This window comes from Poromitra crassiceps (assembly GCF_964638095.1).
Source record: "Poromitra crassiceps genome assembly, chromosome: 4".
Lineage (NCBI taxonomy): Eukaryota > Metazoa > Chordata > Actinopteri > Beryciformes > Melamphaidae > Poromitra > Poromitra crassiceps.
In genome coordinates this window covers 7080655-7104439 of record NC_139626.1, presented here as the reverse complement: position 1 = coordinate 7104439, position 23785 = coordinate 7080655, and the positions used below count along the sequence as shown (strand labels likewise).

The 23785-nt window shown below is 44.1% G+C and overlaps 1 protein-coding gene across 2 annotated transcripts in view; it reads left to right on the top strand.

Annotated features, from left to right (window-relative positions):
- dhx8 (DEAH (Asp-Glu-Ala-His) box polypeptide 8) overlaps positions 1-23785 on the top strand; it is a 41720-nt gene extending 17935 nt beyond the window's left edge. The window contains exons 1-23 of one of the 2 annotated variants that reach the window (XM_083634590.1): positions 5631-5767; positions 5950-6035; positions 6134-6200; positions 6297-6388; positions 7282-7388; positions 7573-7926; positions 8298-8442; positions 11236-11427; positions 11919-12006; positions 12122-12219; positions 12553-12700; positions 13743-13924; positions 14070-14264; positions 15718-15903; positions 16110-16320; positions 16608-16789; positions 17181-17321; positions 17497-17652; positions 17792-17929; positions 21423-21551; positions 21947-22143; positions 22445-22624; positions 22854-23785. In XM_083634590.1, the coding sequence (XP_083490716.1) occupies positions 5665-5767; positions 5950-6035; positions 6134-6200; positions 6297-6388; positions 7282-7388; positions 7573-7926; positions 8298-8442; positions 11236-11427; positions 11919-12006; positions 12122-12219; positions 12553-12700; positions 13743-13924; positions 14070-14264; positions 15718-15903; positions 16110-16320; positions 16608-16789; positions 17181-17321; positions 17497-17652; positions 17792-17929; positions 21423-21551; positions 21947-22143; positions 22445-22624; positions 22854-23073 (3597 nt within the window). In that variant the 5' untranslated portion in view covers positions 5631-5664 and the 3' untranslated portion in view covers positions 23074-23785. Of the gene's footprint in view, positions 1-1162; positions 1301-1480; positions 1610-2110; positions 2308-3805; positions 3986-4291; positions 5768-5949; positions 6036-6133; positions 6201-6296; positions 6389-7281; positions 7389-7572; positions 7927-8297; positions 8443-11235; positions 11428-11918; positions 12007-12121; positions 12220-12552; positions 12701-13742; positions 13925-14069; positions 14265-15717; positions 15904-16109; positions 16321-16607; positions 16790-17180; positions 17322-17496; positions 17653-17791; positions 17930-21422; positions 21552-21946; positions 22144-22444; positions 22625-22853 lie in introns of those variants that run through there. The other variant, XM_083634589.1, reaches the window with a different exon arrangement.

Here is a 23785-nt window from a genome sequence, read left to right as displayed (position 1 = left end):
CCTGCTGATTAAGTCATCAACCTGCGTGTGCAGGGTTTCGATTTGTTTTTGCATTTTATCCATTTTCGGACTCACTGTGTTGTTTTTGTCCTCCAGTGCGCTGATGCGCTTTTCCGCATTAGAAACTCTGTTCACGGTTGCCTTATTTTCTTTAGTGAGTGAGTGGATGGACTTCTGCACGTTTTCAAACTTGTTTTCAAGCTGCTCAAAACCTCTGAGCGATGTCGGACTTAATCGATAGTGTTTCACGGAGTAAAAGTTAAGCCCAAGCCATGTATCTCCAGCCTCCAGCAGGTGAGTCATTTCCTCATTCATGGCGGTGATTGCTTCGTCTGCTGTTTAATTACCATATGTAAGGATTCATGCACAGAGGGGATTGTCGGGAAAGAGATGGCTGTTTGAGGAAGCTCCCATTTATTAACATTTCAACAAAACAACATAACACAACACCACCTGTGTTTTTTTTACAGTGCACACAGTGTCCGTGGTGTGGTGAAAAGAGGGCAAGAGAGGGAATTAAAACAGAAGTGGATTTATAGTTAGAAAGAGTGTTAAAAAGAGAGATTTTTTTGGGGGGAAAAAATCCATAGATAAGCCGCACCGTTATATAAGCCGCAGGGGCCAAAAAAGGCCAAAAAACGGGAAAAAAGCCGCGGCTTATAGTCCGGAATTTACGGTAAGCTAGAAGAGAGAAGTGCAACAAATAGCCAATCAGAAGAGCCAAACTGTAGAAAGCATGTTTCCTGTTCGTACACCTATTAACAATAATTACATATTGCGTTCGATTATCTGTGTTATTCATTTGAAAGAATGAGCTAATCAAGTTGACAGCGTAAAGTAACAGACATATCTTTACCTGTCACAACACCTCTCTAATGCTGTTTTGCTGCAGTTACGTCCGCACCAAGAGTTGCAGCAGTTTCGAGTTCTCCCCCAGGTCGTTGTTTTGTGCATCTTTAAAAGCCCTTGGTGGCGACTTGTAGGCTGCACAGAGGGATTTTTACTACAACTACTTTTATCCCGCTCTTAACCCAAAGCACAGCTGTTACCTGGATGCACCCCCCCCCCCCCCCCCTTTTGAGACCCGCTTGCGGGCCGTGTCTGACATCTCTGTCTTCATGCAGAGCATCTACTTAGGTTAAATTTGTATTCCCTTCCCCAGGCAATGGGCATCAATGACCTGCTGTCGTTTGACTTCATGGACGCTCCCCCCATGGAGACTCTGATCACAGCCATGGAGCAGCTCTACACTCTGGGAGCTCTGGACGATGAAGGCTTACTCACACGGCTGGGGAGAAGGGTAAGGAGGGGAGGAACATGTGTTCAGTTAGTCAAATCTCTGCAACAGAACTGTCAAACATGAACAGAAATGAATGAAATAACATCCCCCTGATACTAAATTGCTTTTTTGCTTGTTTCTCGATCTCCTGCCCACTTTCCGTACCTTTTCTTCTCCCCTCTCTGTTCATCTGTCTCCTAGATGGCTGAGTTCCCTCTGGAGCCCATGCTTTGTAAGATGTTGATCATGTCCGTCCATCTGGGCTGCAGTGAAGAGATGCTCACCATCGTCTCCATGCTGTCTGTTCAGAATGTCTTCTACAGACCTAAGGTATGCTTACTCCAAGACATTATAGTTACATTATGTGACGTAATTATATATACATGTACATTATATGACTTGACTTAATTATATAGGACTTTTTCTCCTGAGTAGGCAGTTGTCCAAGAACATGGTGTGCTGTCATTTAAGAACCAGAGCAAAAATGCATTTTGTGGGTTCTGTCAGAAAGATTATGAGTGTTGGGAGTATTTGAGCTGTGTTGGTAGTGGTAGTGTATTTCTGTGCCTGACAGTGCCCATGGAAACCAAATTGCTCTATATCCATATATATGATCTTTCATATATGTTCACTCAGTCCGTCTTCTGAGAGGCACCGGTTTAGTTTGTCAGCTGAAGTGCGGATATTCCCTCTTTGTTCTATATCCACTTTGAAAGGGGAACAAAAAAAACGTATTGAGCTTATAGATGATCTAGTCGTTATTGTTTTTACCAGTCATACATGAATTGTTTAAATTGATTGATTGATTGATTGATTGATTCTGTGATAAAGGACAAACAGGCCTTGGCCGACCAGAAGAAGGCAAAGTTCCACCAGGCCGAGGGAGATCACCTGACCTTGCTGGCTGTCTACAACTCCTGGAAGAACAATAAGTTCTCCAACCCCTGGTGTTACGAGAACTTCATCCAGGCGCGCTCCCTGCGCAGAGCCCAGGACATCCGCAAGCAGATGCTGGGTATCATGGACAGGTACAGCAGGCATCAAATACGAGCTGTTGAATTCCAAAGCGTGTGTATTTGTAGAGTGAACTGCATAGCTTCCTGTCTCTCACATCCTGTAGAGCAGGGCTATTCAACTAAATTGTTCAGGGGGCCACATTGTCAGAAACCTAAGGGGCCGGGGGCCGGACCGTTCCCCGAGCCATTATATGTACACTTGACACAACACGCCACCACATTTTCGCAGCCATGCTGGAACTATTATTAAGTAGGGGGTGCTGTAAGGAATGGAATCTCGACGGGCAGCGTCGAAGAAAATCTGATGTTTTTTGGACTTTTATCCATATTTAGAAGAATATTTAATTTTAAATTAACATTAGGATTATACTGTTGTGATGTCATTATTCAGTATCTTCTCCTTTTCTCACTCACTTTCATGTAACCACCTGCTCTCCCTTTAGTCGTTTTACACTACAACAGACAGCAACACAGGCATAAACACTCACGAACTTATTATTATTATGGAAAACCAGATTATGATGAAAATCAAACACTGTAATGTAACAAACAAGGAAAAATGAAATAAAACAGCTTCTCCCGGGCCAGTCATAGATCTTTGTCCCCGACCCAATTTTTTTTTTTTTTTTTTTTTTTTTTTTAAATCAAACTCTGGCCGGCCGGATCAAAATTCAAACGGGCCATATCCGGCCCGTGGGCCGCCAGTTGAATAGGCCTGCTGTAGAGTGAACTGCATAGCTTCCTGTCTCTCACATCCTGCACTGTATGTGAGGTCCTGTTGTTCTTGTACCATGTGTCAAATGATGCACTGTTACTATCTGAGCTGTCAATATGAACCGATAGCACCAAGTCCTTGATGTTTATTGTACTTGGCATCTAAACCTTTTCTCGTCTGATCTGATTGTAATGGGATTGGACCAGGATGCATTCAACTCACTCATAATGTAAAGATGGCAGGTTATGGCGTCCAGGTAGTGTAGCGGTAGATTCCCTGCTTACCAACACGAGGGTCGCAGGTTCGTCTCCACGTGTTCCCTCCTGCTCCTTCGGGCGTCCATACAGGCACAATTGGCTGTGCCTGAGGGTGGGAAGCCGGATTGGGGGCATGTGTCCTGGTCGCTGCACTAGTGCCTCCTCTGGTCGGTCGGGGGGCCTGGTCGGGGTGAAAGGGAACTGGTGGGAAATGGGAATAGCGTGATCATCCCACGTGCTACGTCCTGCCGGTGAAGCTCCCCCTGTCAGGTGAAAAGAAGCGACTGGCTACTGCGCATGTGTCGGACGAAGCATGATGCTAGTCTCGGCTCTCCCCAGATCGGTAGAGGGGGGAGCAACGCCCGGGGCAGCCAGTAGGGCAGCATGGGGATAAATTGGCCAAGTATAATTGGGAAGAATCAGGGGGTGGGGGGGGTGGCAGGTTAGGTGAAGTAGATTAAATGTTAGCTATGTGTGAAAGTACACTAAAAGCTGTTGGTTTTTCTCACGTACATCTAACATGTTATTCTCTCCTCAGACACAAACTGGATGTGGTGTCTTGTGGCAAAGCCACAGTTCGAGTCCAGAAAGCGATCTGCAGTGGCTTCTTCAGGAATGCAGCCAAAAAGGACCCGCAGGAGGGCTACCGGACCCTCATAGACCAGCAGGTGGTGTACATCCACCCCTCCAGCGCCCTGTTCAACCGCCAGCCTGAGTGGTACGGTAGCACCTCAATACAACCTCCTAGCAGTCACACATGAAATATATGTCCTTTAAAGTAGTTGATAATCATTTGGTGATTTGATACTCATGGTCGTGATTTCATTGATTTTCTTCATGAGAGCTGATGTGTGCAAACTTGCAGGTAGCTGTGCTCTGCTTTCAGCGTGGGGACATTAACAATGCTAACAAGCCATTTTTGATGAAAGTGAAAAAATAAAATAAGCCCGGCAAAGGAAAAGTATGCAACTGCAATTCAAATCGTTAACGCAACCCTTAAACTTTCTACCTCACTTGTCTGCAGGGTTGTGTACCATGAGCTGGTGCTGACCACCAAGGAGTACATGCGGGAGGTGACGACCATCGACCCTCGCTGGCTGGTGGAGTTTTCACCAGCCTTTTTCAAAGTGTCTGACCCCACACGCCTCAGCAAGCAGAAGAAACAACAGCGCCTCGAGCCTCTGTACAACCGTTACGAGGAGCCCAATGCATGGAGGATATCTCGCGCCTTCAGACGCCGTTGATACGTTTGACATTATAAATGTGAAACAGGTGCTTCTGGCTGAAATCCGTATCATCACAACTCTAGAAATTATGTATTCACTCCGGCTACTATTGAAATTGTGCATATTGTACATTTTTATTTTTTCTCAACAGTTCCCATCTGTCATTTTGTTTTAAAAAGTAACTATTAACCTTGATTTGAACTGGTTTTCTAGAAAGCATCTTGGCACCGAGTGTAACATTAGGTCTGCACAAGTATACATTTGATTAGGAAACCCAGAGCCATGTACTGTACTTGCCATAGCATTGAACCAGGACAGGGAAGAAAGCTTCAGCATCTGTCCTTTGAGACAAAGGATTTAGGATTAATCTTCTGTGAGGACTAGGAGATTATACATAACAAAACCGTGAACTATTTATATTGACTTAAGGACCTGTTTGGTAACATCAACATAAATTGTAATGGGGCCTTGATGCCATTTGACTAGTCAATGTTTTAGTAGTGAATTGAAACAATACATGTTTTATATGTTTTGTACTATAATTGGGACCATTCACTAGTCTTGTCTAAAGTGTAGCTCTCTGAGGTTGCTTAACTGTACTTACAAGTGGAATTATTGAACATTAAGGAGCATTAGTGAACATTAATAAAATGTGTCCTCAAAGACGGGAGTTCTGTGGCTGCTGTCGATTTTCTGGTGAACTATATGGGCATGGTTTGTTTCTGTGGATGAAATATTCAGGATCCATTACTGACATCAGTCCGTTTAATTTTTTACCCCAGTGTACTTAATCAAAACAGAATACATGCGGTACAATATAACTTTGTTGTTTGATTTCTCTGTCATGCATCATAGCTGCTCCATTCAGAATAAACAATGATTGATATGACATTGCACATAACTTATAACCGCACCTTGTTCAATTACACGTAAACATATAGCACACAGGGACCCTCAGTTAACCCTATCTTGCTCTTAAGCCACTGTATCCTGATTTACACATCACAAGTGGCAGTGGCACACAGTCCAAGGAACGGCCTCGCTGTAGATCGTGTTGTTTCTCTGTTGGTCTGTAGGGGGCAGCAGCACTGAAACACTTGGTTGGAGCTGTGTTGACAAGCCAACACGAAGAAGAAACAAACACTTCCTGGTCAGCTCGTAAACAAGAAAAATGTCTAGTTTAGATGCGCTAGAACGTCTTGAATATTTATCTTTAGTGTCGAAGGTGTGCACCGAGTTGGAGAATCATCTGGGGTTCAGCGAAAAAGATCTGGGTATGTGAATGGAAGCATCGTTTCCTTAACTGCTACCTTCTGAACTTGATATGGCTTGATAGCGTCAACTGCTATTAGCAGTTAGCTAGCCTCATGATTAGCATAGGTTGAGTAACGTTAAACTGTATCAAACTAAACTAACGTTAGCAACTTTAGCTAAAACACGAATTGCTATTTTGCAGCTGAATTTATCATCAACCTTGCTGAGAAACATCCAACATTTGAGGAATTCAAAGCCATTCTGTTAAAAAATGGAGCAGATTTCACCGTAAGTGTGAACAAACATTACTCTACAGTTGTAAGTTTTGCTGTGGCAAGCTTTGCAATGTATCAGCATGTACTCAAAGTCCACATTTACTTTTACAGGATACCCTTATTGGTAATTTACTCAGACTTATTCAAACTATGCGACCGTCAGCATCTACAAGTAAAGGTATGGTACGATTTTATTATATCCAGCTTAAATATAAGAGCAGCTGATGTATCCTGTACTGTTAAATAATTTATTCTCTATGGTGGTAACTGACAGCACATCAGCCAGTGGTCAAGCCAAAGAGTGAGAAGGACAAGCTGAAAGATACATACCCTGCTTTATGTAAACCAGATGATCCAGTGTGGACGGTAAGCTTCAGTATACTAAGTACATGTATACTGTGTATACTGTGTGCGTGTGCGATGTCCAAAGAAACTGTGTGCTCAACTCAGCCTGAAAAAACATCGGGTGCCAACAGGTGTTGTGCCAAAAAGTGATTTGCTGCCAGAAACTGCTTTCGCTCCGTGGGACCACGCACATCGCTGCCTCTACCCACCCTGTGAGAGACCACCTCCGGGGAAGACCCCCTGTGCCAAAAAGTGATTTGCGCTTTGAATTGGATTACCAGGGGAACGAGGGTCCGCCTTGCGGGGCGGGAGCCTGTGTGTAGCCCGGGGGGCGGGGAGGGGTGCTTAAGTGTGGGGTGTGCGCCGGGTCCTGGGGGTAGGGGTCTCCCCTGGAGGTGGTCTTCCCGGAGAAGATGGGAGCTGGGCCGGGTAGGCAGGCTGGGTGGTGGGGGCCGGCCATGGGGCTCACCTGGGTGGGTAGAGTGTGTGGTCCCACGGAGCGAAATCAGTTTCTGGCAGCAAATCAGTTTTTGGCACAACACCGGCCCAATAGAGCATGAAGAGTCCGCTAAAACTGGCAGCACTCACAGATCGAGTTTCAAAAGTCTTGAATCTGCACAGCAGCCGTACAACGAAGAGACACGTTTCAGCCTGTGCCTTTGCTGAGGAAAGCCACATGTGTATGTGATGTCCCTGTACCTTGTGTGTCAGTTTGTACTATGAAAACTAAGCTGACTATGTCACTTCATGGTTGCCAATGCCAAGAATAATTCTAATAATAATATTGTATTTTCCAATTTAAGCTATTCAGATTTGGACACAATGAGAGATAATATGGACTAACTAGGGAGTTAGCAACTGCAATTCTAAGTATGTATGGAGCTATTTTAATGGCGGTCTCACCTGTCCATCAGATTCCACCACGCTGTCCAGATAAAAATGATGAGCAGGTCGCAGCAGCTGCCATGAAAGAGCTGGAGATGCTTATGCCTAGTGTCAGTGGAACGAGCTCTGACAACAGGTACAAAAGATGGGTGGAGATTTGTCACACAAATTGATATCTAGAATTGGGGAGGGGTCGTATACTGTACTGTATACTGTATATGGTTTTAAGTTACATAATGTAACTCTGTTTGCAATGTAACTTGCATTGTAAACAGAGTTTGATGATCATTTGACTGAGCTTGTTCCCGTTTGCTCCCCAGGTGGGACAAGGATCAGCAGAACGACACGAGTCGAGACAGAGAAAGTGGACGTCGCTGGTCTCGTTCCCGCTCCAGATCGAGGGAACGCGACGGGGAAACAAACCACAAGCGCAGAAGGAAGCGGGTGTCCCGCTGGAGTGACCGCACACCCAGCCCGCGCAGGGACAGCAACAACGACAACAACGACAACAACGACAACGGCAACAACAACAATGACCACAGAGACTCTAACCGCTGGCACGACAGACACGTTGACCGGCCGCCGCCAGACGAGCCTGTTGTGGGCGACATCTACAACGGCAAAATCAGCAGCATTATGCAGTTTGGCTGTTTTGTTCAGCTAGAGGGACTGAGGTCAGTGCGTGATGGCCTCATACAAGACATAGTGTCATGTGCGTATGTCTAGACTAGCTGTCGGGTAGACACATTCATTAAAACAAACGCACAACCTGCTCACTATAACTGTTCTTTCCACCTTTTACTGTGAAGAAATATATTTTCTTTCAGGATTCAACTTATTTGGATGCATCACTTCATTTATTTCCATTGCAGAAGCGAGATTCTTCTTACCATATAGCACTTTGGATGAAAACATCCAGCAAATGACATTGTGTTATGTTGCCTTCAGATGTGGTTTTTGCCTGTATTTGACTACAATGTTTTGAGTGTCTTGGAGCTTCTCCTTCTGTAAGCCTCTGGTGTAACTGTGAAGGATGTCTTTGCAGAAAGCGCTGGGAAGGCCTGGTGCACATCTCAGAGCTACGCAAAGAAGGTCGTATAGCCAACATGTCTGATGTGGTCAACAAGGGCCAAAAGGTGAAGGTGAAGGTGCTGTCATTCACTGGGACCAAGGCCAGCCTTAGCATGAAGGTGAGAACATCAACTGTGGATGTCATACTGTGTAATATTGTGTAAGAAGAGCTGGTTTTCGGGGTTTTTTAAGTCCATATTCGAAGGCAGAAACGGTTGTAAATTGTTGAAATGTTGCAGTTTGGTGACTGCTCTTTTCCTCATCTTTCTCCCCCAACTGTCTGAAAAACTGAACAAAGAATGGGTGGGGCAACTGTGCCATGAAATCATTTTATGAATATACAACACTAATAATGGTGATCAGCATTTGATACCCACCTGTCACACATCTGTGAAATGGTTAATTGGAACCTCTTGCATATTATAAAAAAAAAAGTATTCTTTGTGTTTTTAACTGTTTGGGGGTAGCAAATGAATTAGTGTTACATGTATTTTACCCCAAATGTTAGACAATCATAGCAAATTAAAAGAAAGTTCTTTAATATATTTTTCTTTGATTTACAATTTAGCCTACGCTGATGCAGTAAAAACCAAAACCAACTGGTTAATTTTAATTTAAAGACCCCCTAAAGTCATGTTTCAAGATGTGTATAAAATACTCTACTTTGAATAATGGTTTTTCCAACCATTTTTTTTAATTATTTTGTTAAAGCAGCTACGAGCAACTTTTTCGATTGTTATTAAACAGTATAAATTTAATATCAATGCATCACATCTTACCTCTAATAGTCGACGAGACCAACGCAGATTAGTCTCGCTTGAGCCCCGAGTGAATCGGCCAGTGTAGGCTGTCTGTGGCCAGGGAAGATCAGGAAGTGAAATGAAACGGTTTGCAGCAGCCACTTCGGCCATAACCACAAAATAACTTCCAAAAAACCTGTTAGAATATAACGAGAGATGTTCGCGAGAGTATGCGTGGCGTTCACATTGTTTATGTTATGTTGCTAGGCAGCGCAAACGGCGAGGCAGGCAGCTGCGTTTCACTTCCGGGTTTCACTTTTGGGTAGCCGGGCCGGCGGTAAGGAGAGAGAGAGAGCCCCCTGTTGACGCGAGTTTAGACAGACACAGACTTAATAATCATCCAAGGGAGCAATCTCCAATTCACACGGCTTTGGTCTCAACTACTATTATAGGTAAGATGTGATGCATCAATATTGTAATTATACTGTTTAATAACAATCAAAGAAGTTGCTCGTAGCTGCTTTAAACCCCTTAAAATGACCTCCTCTCCTTCTCCCTCATTTGAAAATCCAAAGCAACCAATCATGGTTATCTAGAACATAACTAGCCAATCACAGCTTACAACACGGGCTTTCAACACATTCTCACTCGTGACAAAGTGACAACAAGGGTTCCTGACCGGTCTGCAGTATATGACGAGTTGGGAGTGAGAATGTGTTGGGGCTTTAAATGCTGAATACTGGACAGGGATTGGCTCCAGGATTCGAATCGTGACGTCACAAACCTTGCTTGTTGAAAACGGCCTTTTCAGTGAGCTGAGAGGAATTTCCACTTTCAGACGATTGTGGAAACAGCTATTTTTTTTATTTAGTTTTAGTCTTAGTCCCGTGTTGAATGTCCTTGTTAGTCCGTATCATATTTAGTCAACCTCATCCTGTTTTTATTTAGTCAAGTTTTAGTCGACTAAAAGTTTGAGCATTTTATGCCTACCCCACACTACAGGATAATTTGCAAGATTATGGCCAAGATTCCCCCCTCCCGATTTTCTCGGGGGTGCTTCCGATTTGAGGCGCGTCGGGCAGATAATCTTCCCAAATGATCCTGTAGTGTGTGGGGTTCAAAGATTCACAATCGGGAAGACTGCCTCTTCCCGATTGTGAATCGGGCATATCTAACATGTTAGATATTTACAACCCGACAGGCGATTGCATCTTGAGCAGAGAGCCAGTAGTAGCTGCGTTTCCATTACAGTTTTTCGCAAAATAATCTGGTCCGTGTCCGCCCGCAGCCCCGCACAGAAACAAAGAACGAGGAAATTGTCATCGAGGTGAAATACCCGTGCGTCTTTGAACGGGACTGAAAACTAATGCTATACTGCAAAGCATGTAGCCTACAACAAGCGCTTAGGTCTCATATGCTTCCCGCATCGGCGAGGGTCCGCACGGATAAGTGAGTCAAATCAGCAGACGCGCCCCTCCACAAGGCACCTGTGCAGACGGTTTTCGCCTGGCCGTGCACAGTAGGCCTACACCCCTGTCTGCGCAAATATTAGTTAAACAAATCCTTTCAGTGCAAATGCATTATAAAAACAAAAAATAAGATTTGTTTAGAAAACGAAATGACACAAATGTATTATTATTATTATTATTATTATTATCATTATTACTACTAGGCTACTACACCCGGTGCGCACACTGAATAGGCATTTTAAAAGTTAACGTCGAGCCCTGCTTCCAAGGTGAATCTTCGGCATAATCTTCTAGTGTGTGGGGTTGCGTTTGAACAGACGCGATTGTGTCTGTGTCCCAAGAATGAAATGTTAAAAAATCGGCTCTCTCTGTCCTGTAGTGTGTGGGCTCTCAAGATTTTTATAATCTTCAAGGATTTGAAAATCCTGTAGGGTGGGGTAGGCATAAGTCAAATAAAACCATAAGTATTTTAGTCTAGTTTTAGTCAACGGAAACTGTTCACATTTTAGTCTAGTTTTAGTCAATGACAACTGTTGAATCTGCTGATGCGCCTGCACTAGTAACGGTAATTCAAAGCAGTGTTGGCAACTCTCTCCCAGAAGACATAGTGGATCTGGATTTGCCAAATCCAGATCCACTATGGCCACTGGCTTCTCGGGTGTCAACAGGAAATCTTCAATCTCACTTGTCTATGTCTTACCAGGATGTAGACCAGGAGACGGGGGAGGACCTGAACCCCAACAGGAGGAGGAACATGGACCTGTTTGGGCTAGGAGAGGAAGCCAGGAACCCAGACCGCCCCGTCGTCCCCAGCCTGCAAGAGTTGGAGGAAGACCCCACAGAGCGCAAAAGACTCTCCAAGATAACAGACCTGGAGAAATGGGAAATCAAACAGGTATTCATACCAGACATGCACACAGAGATGCAAAACAGAAGCTTTACATTTTTAAGTCCTTAGCCCTGGTTCACATCATATGCCGAAGCCACGCTGAAGCTACGCAGCGCGGAGGCAGTTTCATCTCGGCGTCTTGTTAACAGGCAAGACCGATCACACCAGACGCACGCCATGCCGAAGCTACACTGCGCGCACGCCTGAGCGGTAGTTTCAGCTTCTGTTCTATTTTTCAAGCATGCAGTGCACTGCTGCCAGGTATGAAGTCAATGTAAGTTGTGAGCGGGGGGAGGGCAGCGCTGAGCGAGGTGCTGAGGAAAAGAGAGTGCTTCCGGTGTGAAGGGGCAAAGCTCGTGCTTGAAGCTTCCGTGAAGCGCTTGCTTCAGCGCTGCTTCTGAGTAGCGCCCTGTGTGAACCGAGCGCAAGGCAAAATCTTCCTTGACAGTTTTTTTTACACTGTTCCATTTACATCAAGCAACTTTTTCCCCATTCAGATGATTGCGGCAAATGTTCTTCCTAAAGAAGAGTTCCCAGAATTTGACGAAGAGACAGGGATCCTCCCCAACATCGATGACGAAGAGGGTAACCCCCCCCCGCAATAATCACAATAATAATAATAATAATAAAATATTTTTGCAAAATGATTATTATACTGCATGCAAACAGATGATAATACCTCTAACTATGCTGTCAACAGATGAGGACATGGAGATTGATCTGGTTGAAGAAGAGGCACCGTTCCTGAGGGGACAGACTAAGTTTACCATGAACATGAGCCCAGTCAAAATAGTAAAGGTATGTCCGTGCTCTAAAAAGGAAAATTACTATTTTCTTCCAATATGTCTGTGTTTTTTTATTGCCGTTCAAATGTAGGAATGGATCACTGGAAATAGTTCTAGGCATCTAACGGCTTTTTGCACTCTCTCTCTCTCTCTCTCTCTCTCTCTCTCTCTCTCTCTCTCTCTCTCTCTCTCTCTCTCTCTCTCTCTCTCTCTCTCTCTCTCTCTCTCTCTCTCTCTCTCTCTCTCTCTCTCTCTCTCTCTCTCTCTCTCTCTCTCTCTCTCTCTCTCTCTCTCTCTCTCTCTCTCTCTCTCTCTCCTCTTTTCATTGTATAATTTTGTCCGTCAGAATCCCGATGGCTCTCTGTCCCAAGCAGCCATGATGCAGAGCGCTCTGGCCAAGGAGAGGAGAGAGCTGAAGCAGCAGGCTCGGGCCGAAGAGATGGATGCCATCCCTACTGGTCTCAACAAGAACTGGATAGACCCCATGCCTGACTGTAAGGCCCTGCAACATTTTCTTTTCTTTTTTTTTGTGACCAAGTTTTTATTGGTTTTTCTTTTGTTCACATGAGGCTACATTACAGATCAAATAACACAAATATTATGGGGTAATTATACATGAATCATTATACAACATTAGGTGATCAGCATAGTGCAAACATTTCAGAGATGTGGTGACAAACACATAAGATAATAAACTCACATCAATCTCTGGACATCACCTACAATGCATAGGACCTTAAGTCAAAGATAAGGTAAGGCCCTGCAACATTTTCTGATATGATTTTGACACCTTTTTTTACTAAGGCTATGATGAATGAAAACGTTCTCTTCTCTAGCCAACTGTACACTTGAATGAGGGCTGTGAATTCAGATGTAGGCAAATCTCTGATTCCCTTCAGTAAATTGTATAGCACACATACTGTAGGTAGGCACACAGAGCATTTTCCGCTGTCAACTGAGACAAAATTGAGTCCTCCGGCCTCAAACGTTTGTTGACCAGAAGCTAATTAAAAGGCAAAAACACTTGAGGTTGATTCAGAAACTTGTGAAAATCTAAACAAACAAACAAAAGAAACTTAGCTGCCGTCTACCAGACCTCTTACACTGTAACTCCCCCTTGGATTACCATGCCATGGCTGGAGATGATGATCTGGCTTTTAGAGTGGCTGGCAGAGACATAATGCACTATGTATGTGTCTCCCATGGCCTGAGGTGGAATCAGAGATGATGGCATGAAGAAGTTCTCTCCAGCCTGGGACACAGTCTCGCTCTGACTCATCATGCAGTACAACAGGAGCTTTTCATTCATTATCATGGCTGGTTATCATGATTAAACAAAAGGGGGTGGGGGGGGCGGATCCTAACCTGTGATCTGATCTCATGATCTGGCGTGAATCCAGCTGCCTTGAAGTTTAGGGGAATCCTGCCAAAACCTCGCATTGGTTCTAACTCACTAGTGGAATGATGAAGACTGAGGAAAACTAAAAATAAATATCTACAATATTAAAAAAAAAAAAAACTTTATCATCTGTACAGATGAAGGAAGGCAGATTGCAGCCAATATGAGAGGCATTGGTGCCATGCCTGTTGATGTGCCAGCGTGGAAACGATATGCCCTTGGAGGCAATCAGGTGTCCTATGGCAAGAAGACAGAACTTTCCATCTTGGAGCAGAGAGAGACCCTGCCCATCTTCAAGCTCAAGGAGCAGCTCGTTCAGGTTTGTGCAGCGAGGAGATTATTAGTGTGGGGCATTCCTGCTTTATTAGATACAGAAGGTGGAGAATATGAAAGATGAATGAGAGAGAGGGACTGACTTGTGAAAGTCTGACTTTTTTCCCCCTGACACTTTTATCTTCTTACAGGCTGTCCATGATAATCAAATCTTGATTGTAGTCGGGGAAACTGGTTCGGGGAAGACCACGCAGATCACCCAGTACCTGGCAGAGGCGGGCTACACCGTCCGGGGGAAGATCGGCTGTACTCAGCCACGTCGTGTGGCGGCCATGTCGGTGGCCAAGAGAGTTTCTGAAGAGTACGGCTGCTGTCTGGGCCAGGAGGTGAGTGACCTTCCCAAACTGTACCAGATCATCTTGTGAGGTTGTTTGTTTTCTCCTGATGTGAGAGCAGCTTTCTCACTTCATTGTGGCCAGTTTGTGTCTCTCTCTGTAAGCTTTTACCCCCCCATCTTACTAGATTACAGTTCTAGGGGCCCTTTACACGAGGACAGTTTCTGAAAGAAACGACACAATAGCGTTTCCTTCACACCTTTTCCTTCACACCTTCTCCCTGTTTACATGAGCGCTGTTGAATTTTTAAAACGCCGTAATGTACATGCCAGGTCGCTAGGTGGCAGTGTGATCACCTTATTCTTTGCCCATACAAGGACGCTTACTGCATGACGTAATTTCGCTTTAAACGCGGAAGTAGAGTACACTTTCCGCAGTCATTTAGACTTGCCAAAAAGCTTTTTTCAAGCTAAAAAAAAAACCCAAACTGTTAAAGTTTTAATATTTGTCGGGTGAGAACGTAACATATATGTGACCAGTTTATCAGAATAATGCCTATTGGAAATCTTTAACGAGCAGCGAGGACCGGGAGTGCTGACTGTGATCTGTCACCCTACTGCTACTGGCAGTGAGAAAACACTGTCGACGTGCTTTGTAACTATAACGTTAAATGCCGACCGGGTACAGCCATCGGCTCCTCGCAGCAGTAACGCTATGAACATGTAACTGAAGTTGGCCGCAGTGTAGCTTAATTCTGAATGTTGCCAAACTTCATTCATACTGACGTTTTATTTGGTTGTCAACTCGCGCACGGCTATGGCGTAATCGCGTGTGTCGCCTGTGCAGGCACGTCAGAGTTTCTGAAATGTGCCGTTCCAGTGATTACATGGAGCGCTCAGCCCCGCTCAGCGGGAAGCGTCTCAAACAATTCCACTCTGGAGGGTGGTTTTAAAATGTGTCGTTTCCTAAGCGCGAATTCGCCGTCGCCGTCTAAAAGGGAGGCACTAACGATAAAATAATTCCCCGTTTCCATAGGAAACCGTCCTCGTGTAAAGTGCCCCCTAGTCAACAATTAATTGAAGTCTCTCAGTTACGCTGAATATTTGAGTATTTGCTTTAGCCCAGAGGTTTTCAAAGTGGGAGGCGGGCCCCCCCAGGGGGGGGGGGGTCTTCCAGGTTTGTCCGAGGGTCGACGGGAGGCCCACAGTGTCATTGAAAAGCTCTACTTTAGCCTGTGTGGAGTGGAAAATGGAGGGGTGGTTACACTTCAGCAATCCAAATCCAAATGTTTTAGTTTTTCTATTATGCCAGATAAAATCAGTCAGCCCCATAAACATAACTGAATGAAGTGAAGTACTGAGGTCACTGGGGGCTTTGGGCCTGCCGGCGTCAAACACATATCCTCCAACTTGCGTATCATGAAAGTTTTCACCTTAGATTCCTCCTCTCTGACTCACAGGCACTGTGATTCCTTACCTGTTTCTTCCCCCTTTGTGGATTTGAGGTGGGCTACACCATTCGTTTTGAGGACTGCACCAGCACGGAGACGGTGATCAAGTACATGACCCATGGTATGCTCCAGAGGGAGTGTCTCTTGGACCCAGACATGAGTCAGTACTCCCTCATTATGCTGGACGAGGCCCACGAGAGAACAATTCACACAGATGTGCTGTTTGGCCTCCTCAAGAAGGTATTGAAGGGTTTTATTGAATTAAAAAAAAAGTGCCTAGTATTTTAAAGAAAGTAAATTGCATTCTTCTATACTGACAATATGTAGTGATGCTGATTTCATATACTTGGTTTCATATATTATTACCTAACCTGAATCTGCCAGATGGGGGCGCTATTGTTTTCACAACAAGACACACCTGCATATCTTTGCCTTTTTTTTTTTAGACAATACGGAAACGCAAGGATATGAAGCTGATCGTCTCTTCCGCTACACTGGACGCTGTCAAATTCTCTCAGTACTTCTTCGAGGCTCCCATCTTCACCATCCCAGGAAGAACTTTCCCAGTGGAGGTTCTCTACTGCAAAGAACCTGAGACAGACTATCTGGATGCCGCTCTCATCACTGTCATGCAGATCCATCTGACTGAGCCTCCAGGTACATTATGGTGGCTTTTGATTGATTGATTGATTGATTGATTGATTGATTGATTGATTGATTGATTGATTTGTTTAGGTGTCAGTGGGTTCCCCTCTGGCATCTTGAATTTCAAGGACAAATAATGGAACCAAGTTTTTTTTAAGATACTTAGATGTAGTTGTGTTGAGAAACATAGTCTGATTTCCTCTCAAGGACAGTGGCTGTTGTGCATTTCTGAAGTTGGACCAGCCTTCCTTATTAAGATGTAAACACCTCTTCTCTCCTTGTCCGTTGTCTTTGTCCAGGTGACGTCCTGGTCTTTCTGACGGGTCAGGAGGAGATCGACACCTCATGTGAGATCCTGTACGACAGGATGAAGTCACTGGGGCCTGATGTCCCTGAACTCATCATCCTGCCCGTCTATTCTGCGCTGCCCAGCGAAATGCAAACACGTATCTTTGACCCTGCACCCATAGGCAGCAGAAAGGTAACGGAAAACGCAGAAGAAAATCAGCGCTGTGTATTGTTGGAAAGTTTTGACACATTAATACCAGTTCTTACACTTCAAATTCCATCCTAATTCTAAAATGTATTCTCCCCCCCCCCCCCCCCCAAATGCCAATCTTTGGTGAATGACAGCACAATATATACCATGCGACCTCATAAATGTATTACATTTTCACATAATTTTCTCTCCAAATAGGCCATAGTTACCCTTTGATGCCTTAAACCTGATATGTATGTATACCCATATATCAGCACAGAATAGATATGTGTCATTTGCCCCACCATATTTACTGTATATCTACATTTTATTTCTGCTGATTTTATTATTTATTTTTTATTCTCTCACTTCTATTTCATCTGCTCACCACCAGGTCATCATTGCCACAAACATTGCCGAGACATCTTTAACCATCGATGGAGTCTACTATGTGGTGGACCCCGGCTTTGTCAAGCAGATTGTGTATAATTCCAAGACCGGCATCGACCAGCTTGTGGTGACCCCAATATCACAGGTCATCCGTTTGAACAGAATCCTTATCATTATGAAATTAAACATTTCACTTTTGCCATCCATTGTAACTTGCATGTCTTCAAAACCCAGATCGGAATTGAAAACCCAGAATGCAATGATACCCGAACATGGCTTTCCTAAACCTTCTGTTGTTGTTGTTGTTGTTGCTTTTGCAGGCCCAGGCTAAGCAAAGGTCTGGTCGAGCTGGCAGAACAGGCCCAGGGAAATGTTACCGGCTCTACACAGAGAGAGCCTACCGAGATGAGATGCTGACAACCAACGTGCCGGAGATCCAGAGAACTAACTTGGCCAGCACTGTGCTGTCTCTGAAGGTATGTGCTTTAGATAAGATCATAGAGAAAAAACAAGACATTTTGAACCTAAACAGTATGTGTGACTTTGAATCTCAGTTATTAGTTGACAAAAATCGAGTGATATTTTTACTTGACTTTTCTCTCATTGTTTCCCCAGGCCATGGGTATTAATGACCTCTTGGCATTTGACTTCATGGACGCTCCCCCCATGGAGACTCTGATCATCGCCATGGAGCAGCTCTACACTCTGGGAGCTCTGGACGATGAGGGCTTACTCACACGGCTGGGGAGAAGGGTAAGGAGGGGAGGAACACAATAACTGTATGTGTGTGTTCAACACAACAGTTAAATAATCATTCAATATGATGCTGACACAGCTGTGTTTGATTCAAGATTCAAGATTATTTTAATAGCCATCGTGAGTAAACATGTTGCAAATGAGGAATTTGTCTATGTGCAGTATGCAGCACAGCGATCACAGCAATAGCAAAATAGGAAGCAGACAGCAAGAGAATCTTCAAATTATTAATTATAAGGTGCGAAGTAAAATACGTTTAAAGTGACATAGAGGTATAGTGGATGTAAATAAGTCCATGTAAAATGTCAGGTAAAGGTTAAAAAAAAAAAAAAAAAAAAAAAATCCGTTTTTTTACACCCCAGACCTTATTTCCAGCTTAACACATTGACTGCCAGCCGTTTTTTTTTGCTGTAGGTAGCTTCTGCCAAGCCGTTTTTTGAGGATTCTGGCTCATTTTACAAGAGCCGAGGATTCGTTTCAGCTTGGACTTTGTGAACATACAATATCTCAAAAGTACTAATAGAATGTGTACTTTCTCTGTCTAAAAGAGTTAGTTTGTAGAGTTAGTAGTTATGTAAGCATTAGCAGTTGAATACAGCATGGTTTTAGCGTCAGAAAAAATATTCAGAGATAAACGGCTTTTTGTGAAATTGGATAGAACAGTCACTTTAACCATTCATTTTTGGCTCTCTCTCTCTCTCTCTCCCTCCCCCTCTCGCTCTCTCTCTCTCTCTCCCTCCCTCTCGCTCTCCCTCCCTCTCTCTCTCTCTCTCTCTCTCTCTCTCTCCCTCCCTCTCGCTCTCCCTCCCTCTCTCTCTCTCTCCCTCCCTCTCGGGAGGGAGACGCACTAGGTTTAATCCTAGTGAGAGGGGGAGAGGGAGAGAGAGAGAGAGAGGGAGGGAGGGAGAGAGAGAGAGCGAGAGAGAGAGAGAGAGAGAGGGAGAGAGCGAGAGGGAGAGTTGCTTCAACTCCTCCCTCCGTGGGCGGACAAGCTTGTCACCAGTCAGTGCTTTGCTGCTGTCCTGTGCCTGTCTGCACGGCCGCTGTTTGAGGAAGTCGGCATGGACTCGCTCGCTTCTTGGAGTTTTGGTTGAGAGAAGCTTTTGCGATTCTGGTCATATTTATGCTGCGTGTTTCAAAGTGTGTTACATCTGTAATCTATTATGTAAATTTGCAATCCCGCATCGCCAGCAATCAGCGCGAAAATGAAAGCGTTTTCCCCCATCCATTTTCATGAGAATGGCTGGGGTGAGAATGGCGTGACAAGTTAAAAAAATGCTTGCCTTCCTCTAGTCAGGAGAGCACTGTTGCCACTTAGTGGGTCGGTGGAATGGGTTGTACACGTTGTACACGTCCAATACTTATATAAGATATGTAAAAGGGTTAGATGCACAACCCACCGTCAAAAAAAAAAAATCGATGCCAAGGACGTGTTTACACGTTGTTGGCAGTCAACAGCTGGATTCTGAAAACGTGTTTACACGTTGTTGGCAGTGAATGTGTTAAAATATGATGTTTTACTCACCCAAATAACTTTGGTTTAATTCGGATGCCCATAGAAGATATTTCACTCCGAGTACACTCCTCAAACAGGCTATAACGGGCGCAAACGGGGCAAGCTGCATGCGCTCTGTAAATAACACTTTTTCTGTCACGCCGCGGTCCATATCCTCATTATATGATCCATAAATACACGTGAGGCTGTTTGTACCAGGTTTGTACCTCCGGGCTGTTCTGGTCTCCTCATACGGGGTCTGTGAATCCAAATCTCGCTCGTCCCGTTCAAGTCTCGTGAGAGTTTCCACACCGGCTGCTCTGAAGTTAGCTGCGCACAGGAGCCATTCCCTCGCAACTATTGTCTTGTTTACAACAACTGGAAGATTTTGTGAAAAATGGCAGAATATTTGTCTGATTTCGAGGATATGGATGATGACTTTGAATACGATGGCCGCCCTTATCGATTTGAGCCAGAGTATACGCTTGAAGAGTTGGCCGAAATTGAAGAGCAGACGAGGAGAGAGAGAGAGAGAGAGAGGAACAGCAGGACGTACAAGCCGCTGCACGGCCGAGAATAAATGGTGATTGGTGGTGTTCATGTGGACGCTGTAACTCTCACGGTTCACAGACCCCGTATGAGGAGACCAGAACAGCCCGGAGGCGTACAAACAGCCTCACATGTATTTATGGATCATATAATGAGGAATTGGACCGCGGCGTGACAGAAAAAGTGTTATTTACAGAGCGCATGCAGCTTGCCCCGTTTGCGCCCGTTATAGCCTGTTTGAGGAGTGTACTCGGAGCGAAATATCTTCTATAGGCATCCGAATGAAACCGAAGTTATTTGGGTGAGTAAAACATCATATTTTAAGCTGGAAATAAGGTCTGGGGTGTAAAAAAACTGAATTCTCCTTTAAGGCTAGATTCAGACAGACTCCGGCGAGGCGTAGTGGCCGCTGCATGTAGTGCAGCTCTAGTATGGCGATGTGGGCGGGTCTCACTTCACCCCCCTTTCTGCCCTCTCCCCTTCAAAACAAGCATGTGTGCGAGCGAAGCAGGAAACAATGTTTTTCAAACGCTGAAGAGAGGAGACGAGAAGAAATAAGAAGAGACGAGAATGAAACAGAGCAGAGCTGTGTGTGTGTGTGTGTGTGTGTGTGTGTGTGTGTGTGTGTGTGTGTGTGTGTGTGTGTGTGTGTGTGTGTGTGTGGAGTAGATTGGCCAGCTGCAGCATGACGTCGTCCTCTCAAAGTCGCCCTGAGCTCTCTCGCCGTACGATCGCTGCATGTTTTTCACGACGCCCCCTGCTGTTAGAGTTATGTGCAAAAGGAGCCCCAACCAAGTATTAAGTGCATACATTAACATACTTTTCAGAAGTTTGACATTTCTGTATTATAAATAATGTTTTTGGTTGGTTTTATGTAATCTAATATTTTGAGATTCTGGATTTTTGATTTTCATGAGCTGTAAGCCATAATCATCTAAATTAAAACAAAAAAGACTTGAAATATTTCACTTTATGTGGAATGAATCTAGAATATATGAAAGTTTCACTTTTTGAATTAAATTACACAACCTTTCTACGATATTCAAATTTTTTGAGATGCAACTGTATATATTTGTATTATATTTGATGGTCAAATCAATCTTTACTCTTAAAATGCTGTTCAAATGATCCTGTGCATCCATTCTGTACCATTCTTTTCCCAAGACAGAAAAATCTACTGCACACAGTTGCTTTTTGATAATGCTCGACGAGCCTCGAAATTAATTAACTTGAAGATAATAGCTGATCAAAATCCAGTGTCATAGAATTGTCATGACATGAGTCTATTTGGTTTGATCTTCAATTTTTCCAAACTTATTTGTATTAGGTACTTATTGTGTAAGCTCACCGACCTATTAGTTCCCTGTGCATACTGTCTGTGTTGGGTTAACTGTGCTGTAGAATTCTCTGTCAATTTTGTGATGCATCTCTGTCTTTGTGCGTCAGATGGCTGAGTTCCCTCTGGAGCCCATGCTGTGCAAGATGTTGATCATGTCCGTCCATCTGAGCTGCAGTGAAGAGATGCTCACCATCGTCTCCATGCTGTCTGTTCAGAACATCTTTTACAGACCTAAGGTTAGTAACTATACACCACAACAGTTACAGTGACCACATTATTAAATTACGCACAGCAGTTTATAATCTTTTGTTATGAAAGCTGAATTGTTTTCATATGATATACAGTACATGTACACAGTGGTCAGCAATTGTTGCTAGCCTTCACTGGCAGCAGTGCATCAAGCTAACTAGATTACTTAGCTATTGAATTACTTGATTCATGATCAGACTAACAAGGGAGGGAATCCTTGTTGGAGAAACGATATAAAAGCTTCTTTTTTTTTCCCATGGCAACAACATGGTAAAGTTGAAAAACACTGGAACACAGAGTACTGGAGTACTGGAACACATTTCAGCCGAAAGCCGGAGATGAAACAAAAAACGAGCAAAACAACAAACCCTTGCTTTTGCAGGACAAACAAGCGCAGGCTGACCAGAAGAAGGCCAAGTTCTTCCAGCTTGAGGGAGACCATCTCACTCTGCTGGCTGTGTACAACTCCTGGAAGAACAACAAGTTCGCCAACCCCTGGTGTTTTGAGAACTTCATCCAGGCCCGCTCTTTAAAGAGAGCCCAGGACATCCGCAAGCAGATGATGAGCATCATGGACAGGTAGCGTATATCCATCTGTGTTTCATCAATTCGTTGGAGCTCTTTCAGTAAAAAAAAAAAAAATCCCTATCAAAACTTGTCTTTGTGTTCTCAAACAAACATTGCGTAATAACATTGATAGAAGTGTTTAATGGACAAAACAAAGACCACATTTTCTACTATGTAATATAGAAGTAGGGGCTCTTTTATAGTTTATTGCCGATCATGTAATATTGGTCACTTATAAAAGTGTACTGTACTAATAATGTAAGTTATTCCCAGTTTATGAAACCAATCGCAGATAACATTTAACCTTCCCCAGACACAAGTTGGATGTGGTGTCTTGTGGAAAAGCGGCACTGCGGGTCCAGAAAGCTATTTGTAGCGGTTACTTCAGGAACGCTGCCAGGAAGCACCCTCAGGAGGGGTACCGCACCCTGATCGACCAGCAGGTGGTGTACCTTCACCCTTCCAGCACCCTCTTCAACCGTCAACCAGAGTGGTGAGTCCACCATTGACAGTATTGCAGGGTTCGATTAAATGGGCGTATCTATCTGACGTGAGACTAGACACATCTTGAGAAGGGGGTTGGCTCTGTCATAACACAATCATTGACTGTGGCTGATTAACACAGTTTCCTATCCATATTCGTTTGATACCGTGACCTGTATATTGCGTTGTATAATCATTAATAATCGTATGTGTGTTCTCAACATTATCCTTTTCTGCAGGCTTGTGTACCATGAGCTGGTGCTGACCACCAAGGAGTACATGCGGGAGGTGACGACCATCGACCCTCGCTGGCTGGTGGAGTTTGCACCAGCTTTCTACAGAGTTGCCGACCCCACGCGCCTCAGCAGGCAGAAGAAACAACAGAAACTGGAACCTCTCTACAACCGTTACGAGGAGCCCAACGCATGGAGAATATCCCGCGCGTTCAGGCGGCGTTGAAGATCTCTTGTGCTGAACACTCGTACCACATGGGCGTGGCACACATGGGCATACAGTATTGTCTGGTGCATATTGAGCCAGCTGATGGCTGATAAAGACACTTTTCCATTTGTACTTTGGTCTGATTGATGTATTTATTTTGCTTTGTCTAAGGGCAACCTTGGACTTAGAATCAGGCTACTGTATTAATTGTGTTGTTTGAATACAAACCCTGTTAACAAATATACTTACGTTTTGTCATCTTCATTCAGATTGAATCAGTGGGTGGGGAAGGAGGGGGCTATGTACCCAGTTTTGGTGGCTGTAATTTTCGCTTGTTAATTTTTGGAGGTTATATCTCGATTCTTGGACTTCCTAGAAATTAAAATAAAGATATTTTAAAAAATCCAATTGGCTTTAGTAAACATAGGTCAAGTTCAGAAAAGTGTTTTGGCCTCAAATCCTCCATTTCCGCTAGTAGTGCCTTGGGGTTAGATCACGAAAAAGCACAGACATACTACAAAGTAGCCTAGTGGGGTTCCCAAACTTTTCCATGTCAAGGCTCCCCAAATAAGCATTAGCCTTTGGCTGTGGACCCTCTATTGTCCCCTCTATTGTAAGATGTCTATAAAAACCCATTGACAATACTATTAAAAATGTCAAAAATCACATCCATACAACCTCAGAATATATTTCCTTTTATGAATGTAATAACCCAATAATTACATTTGTA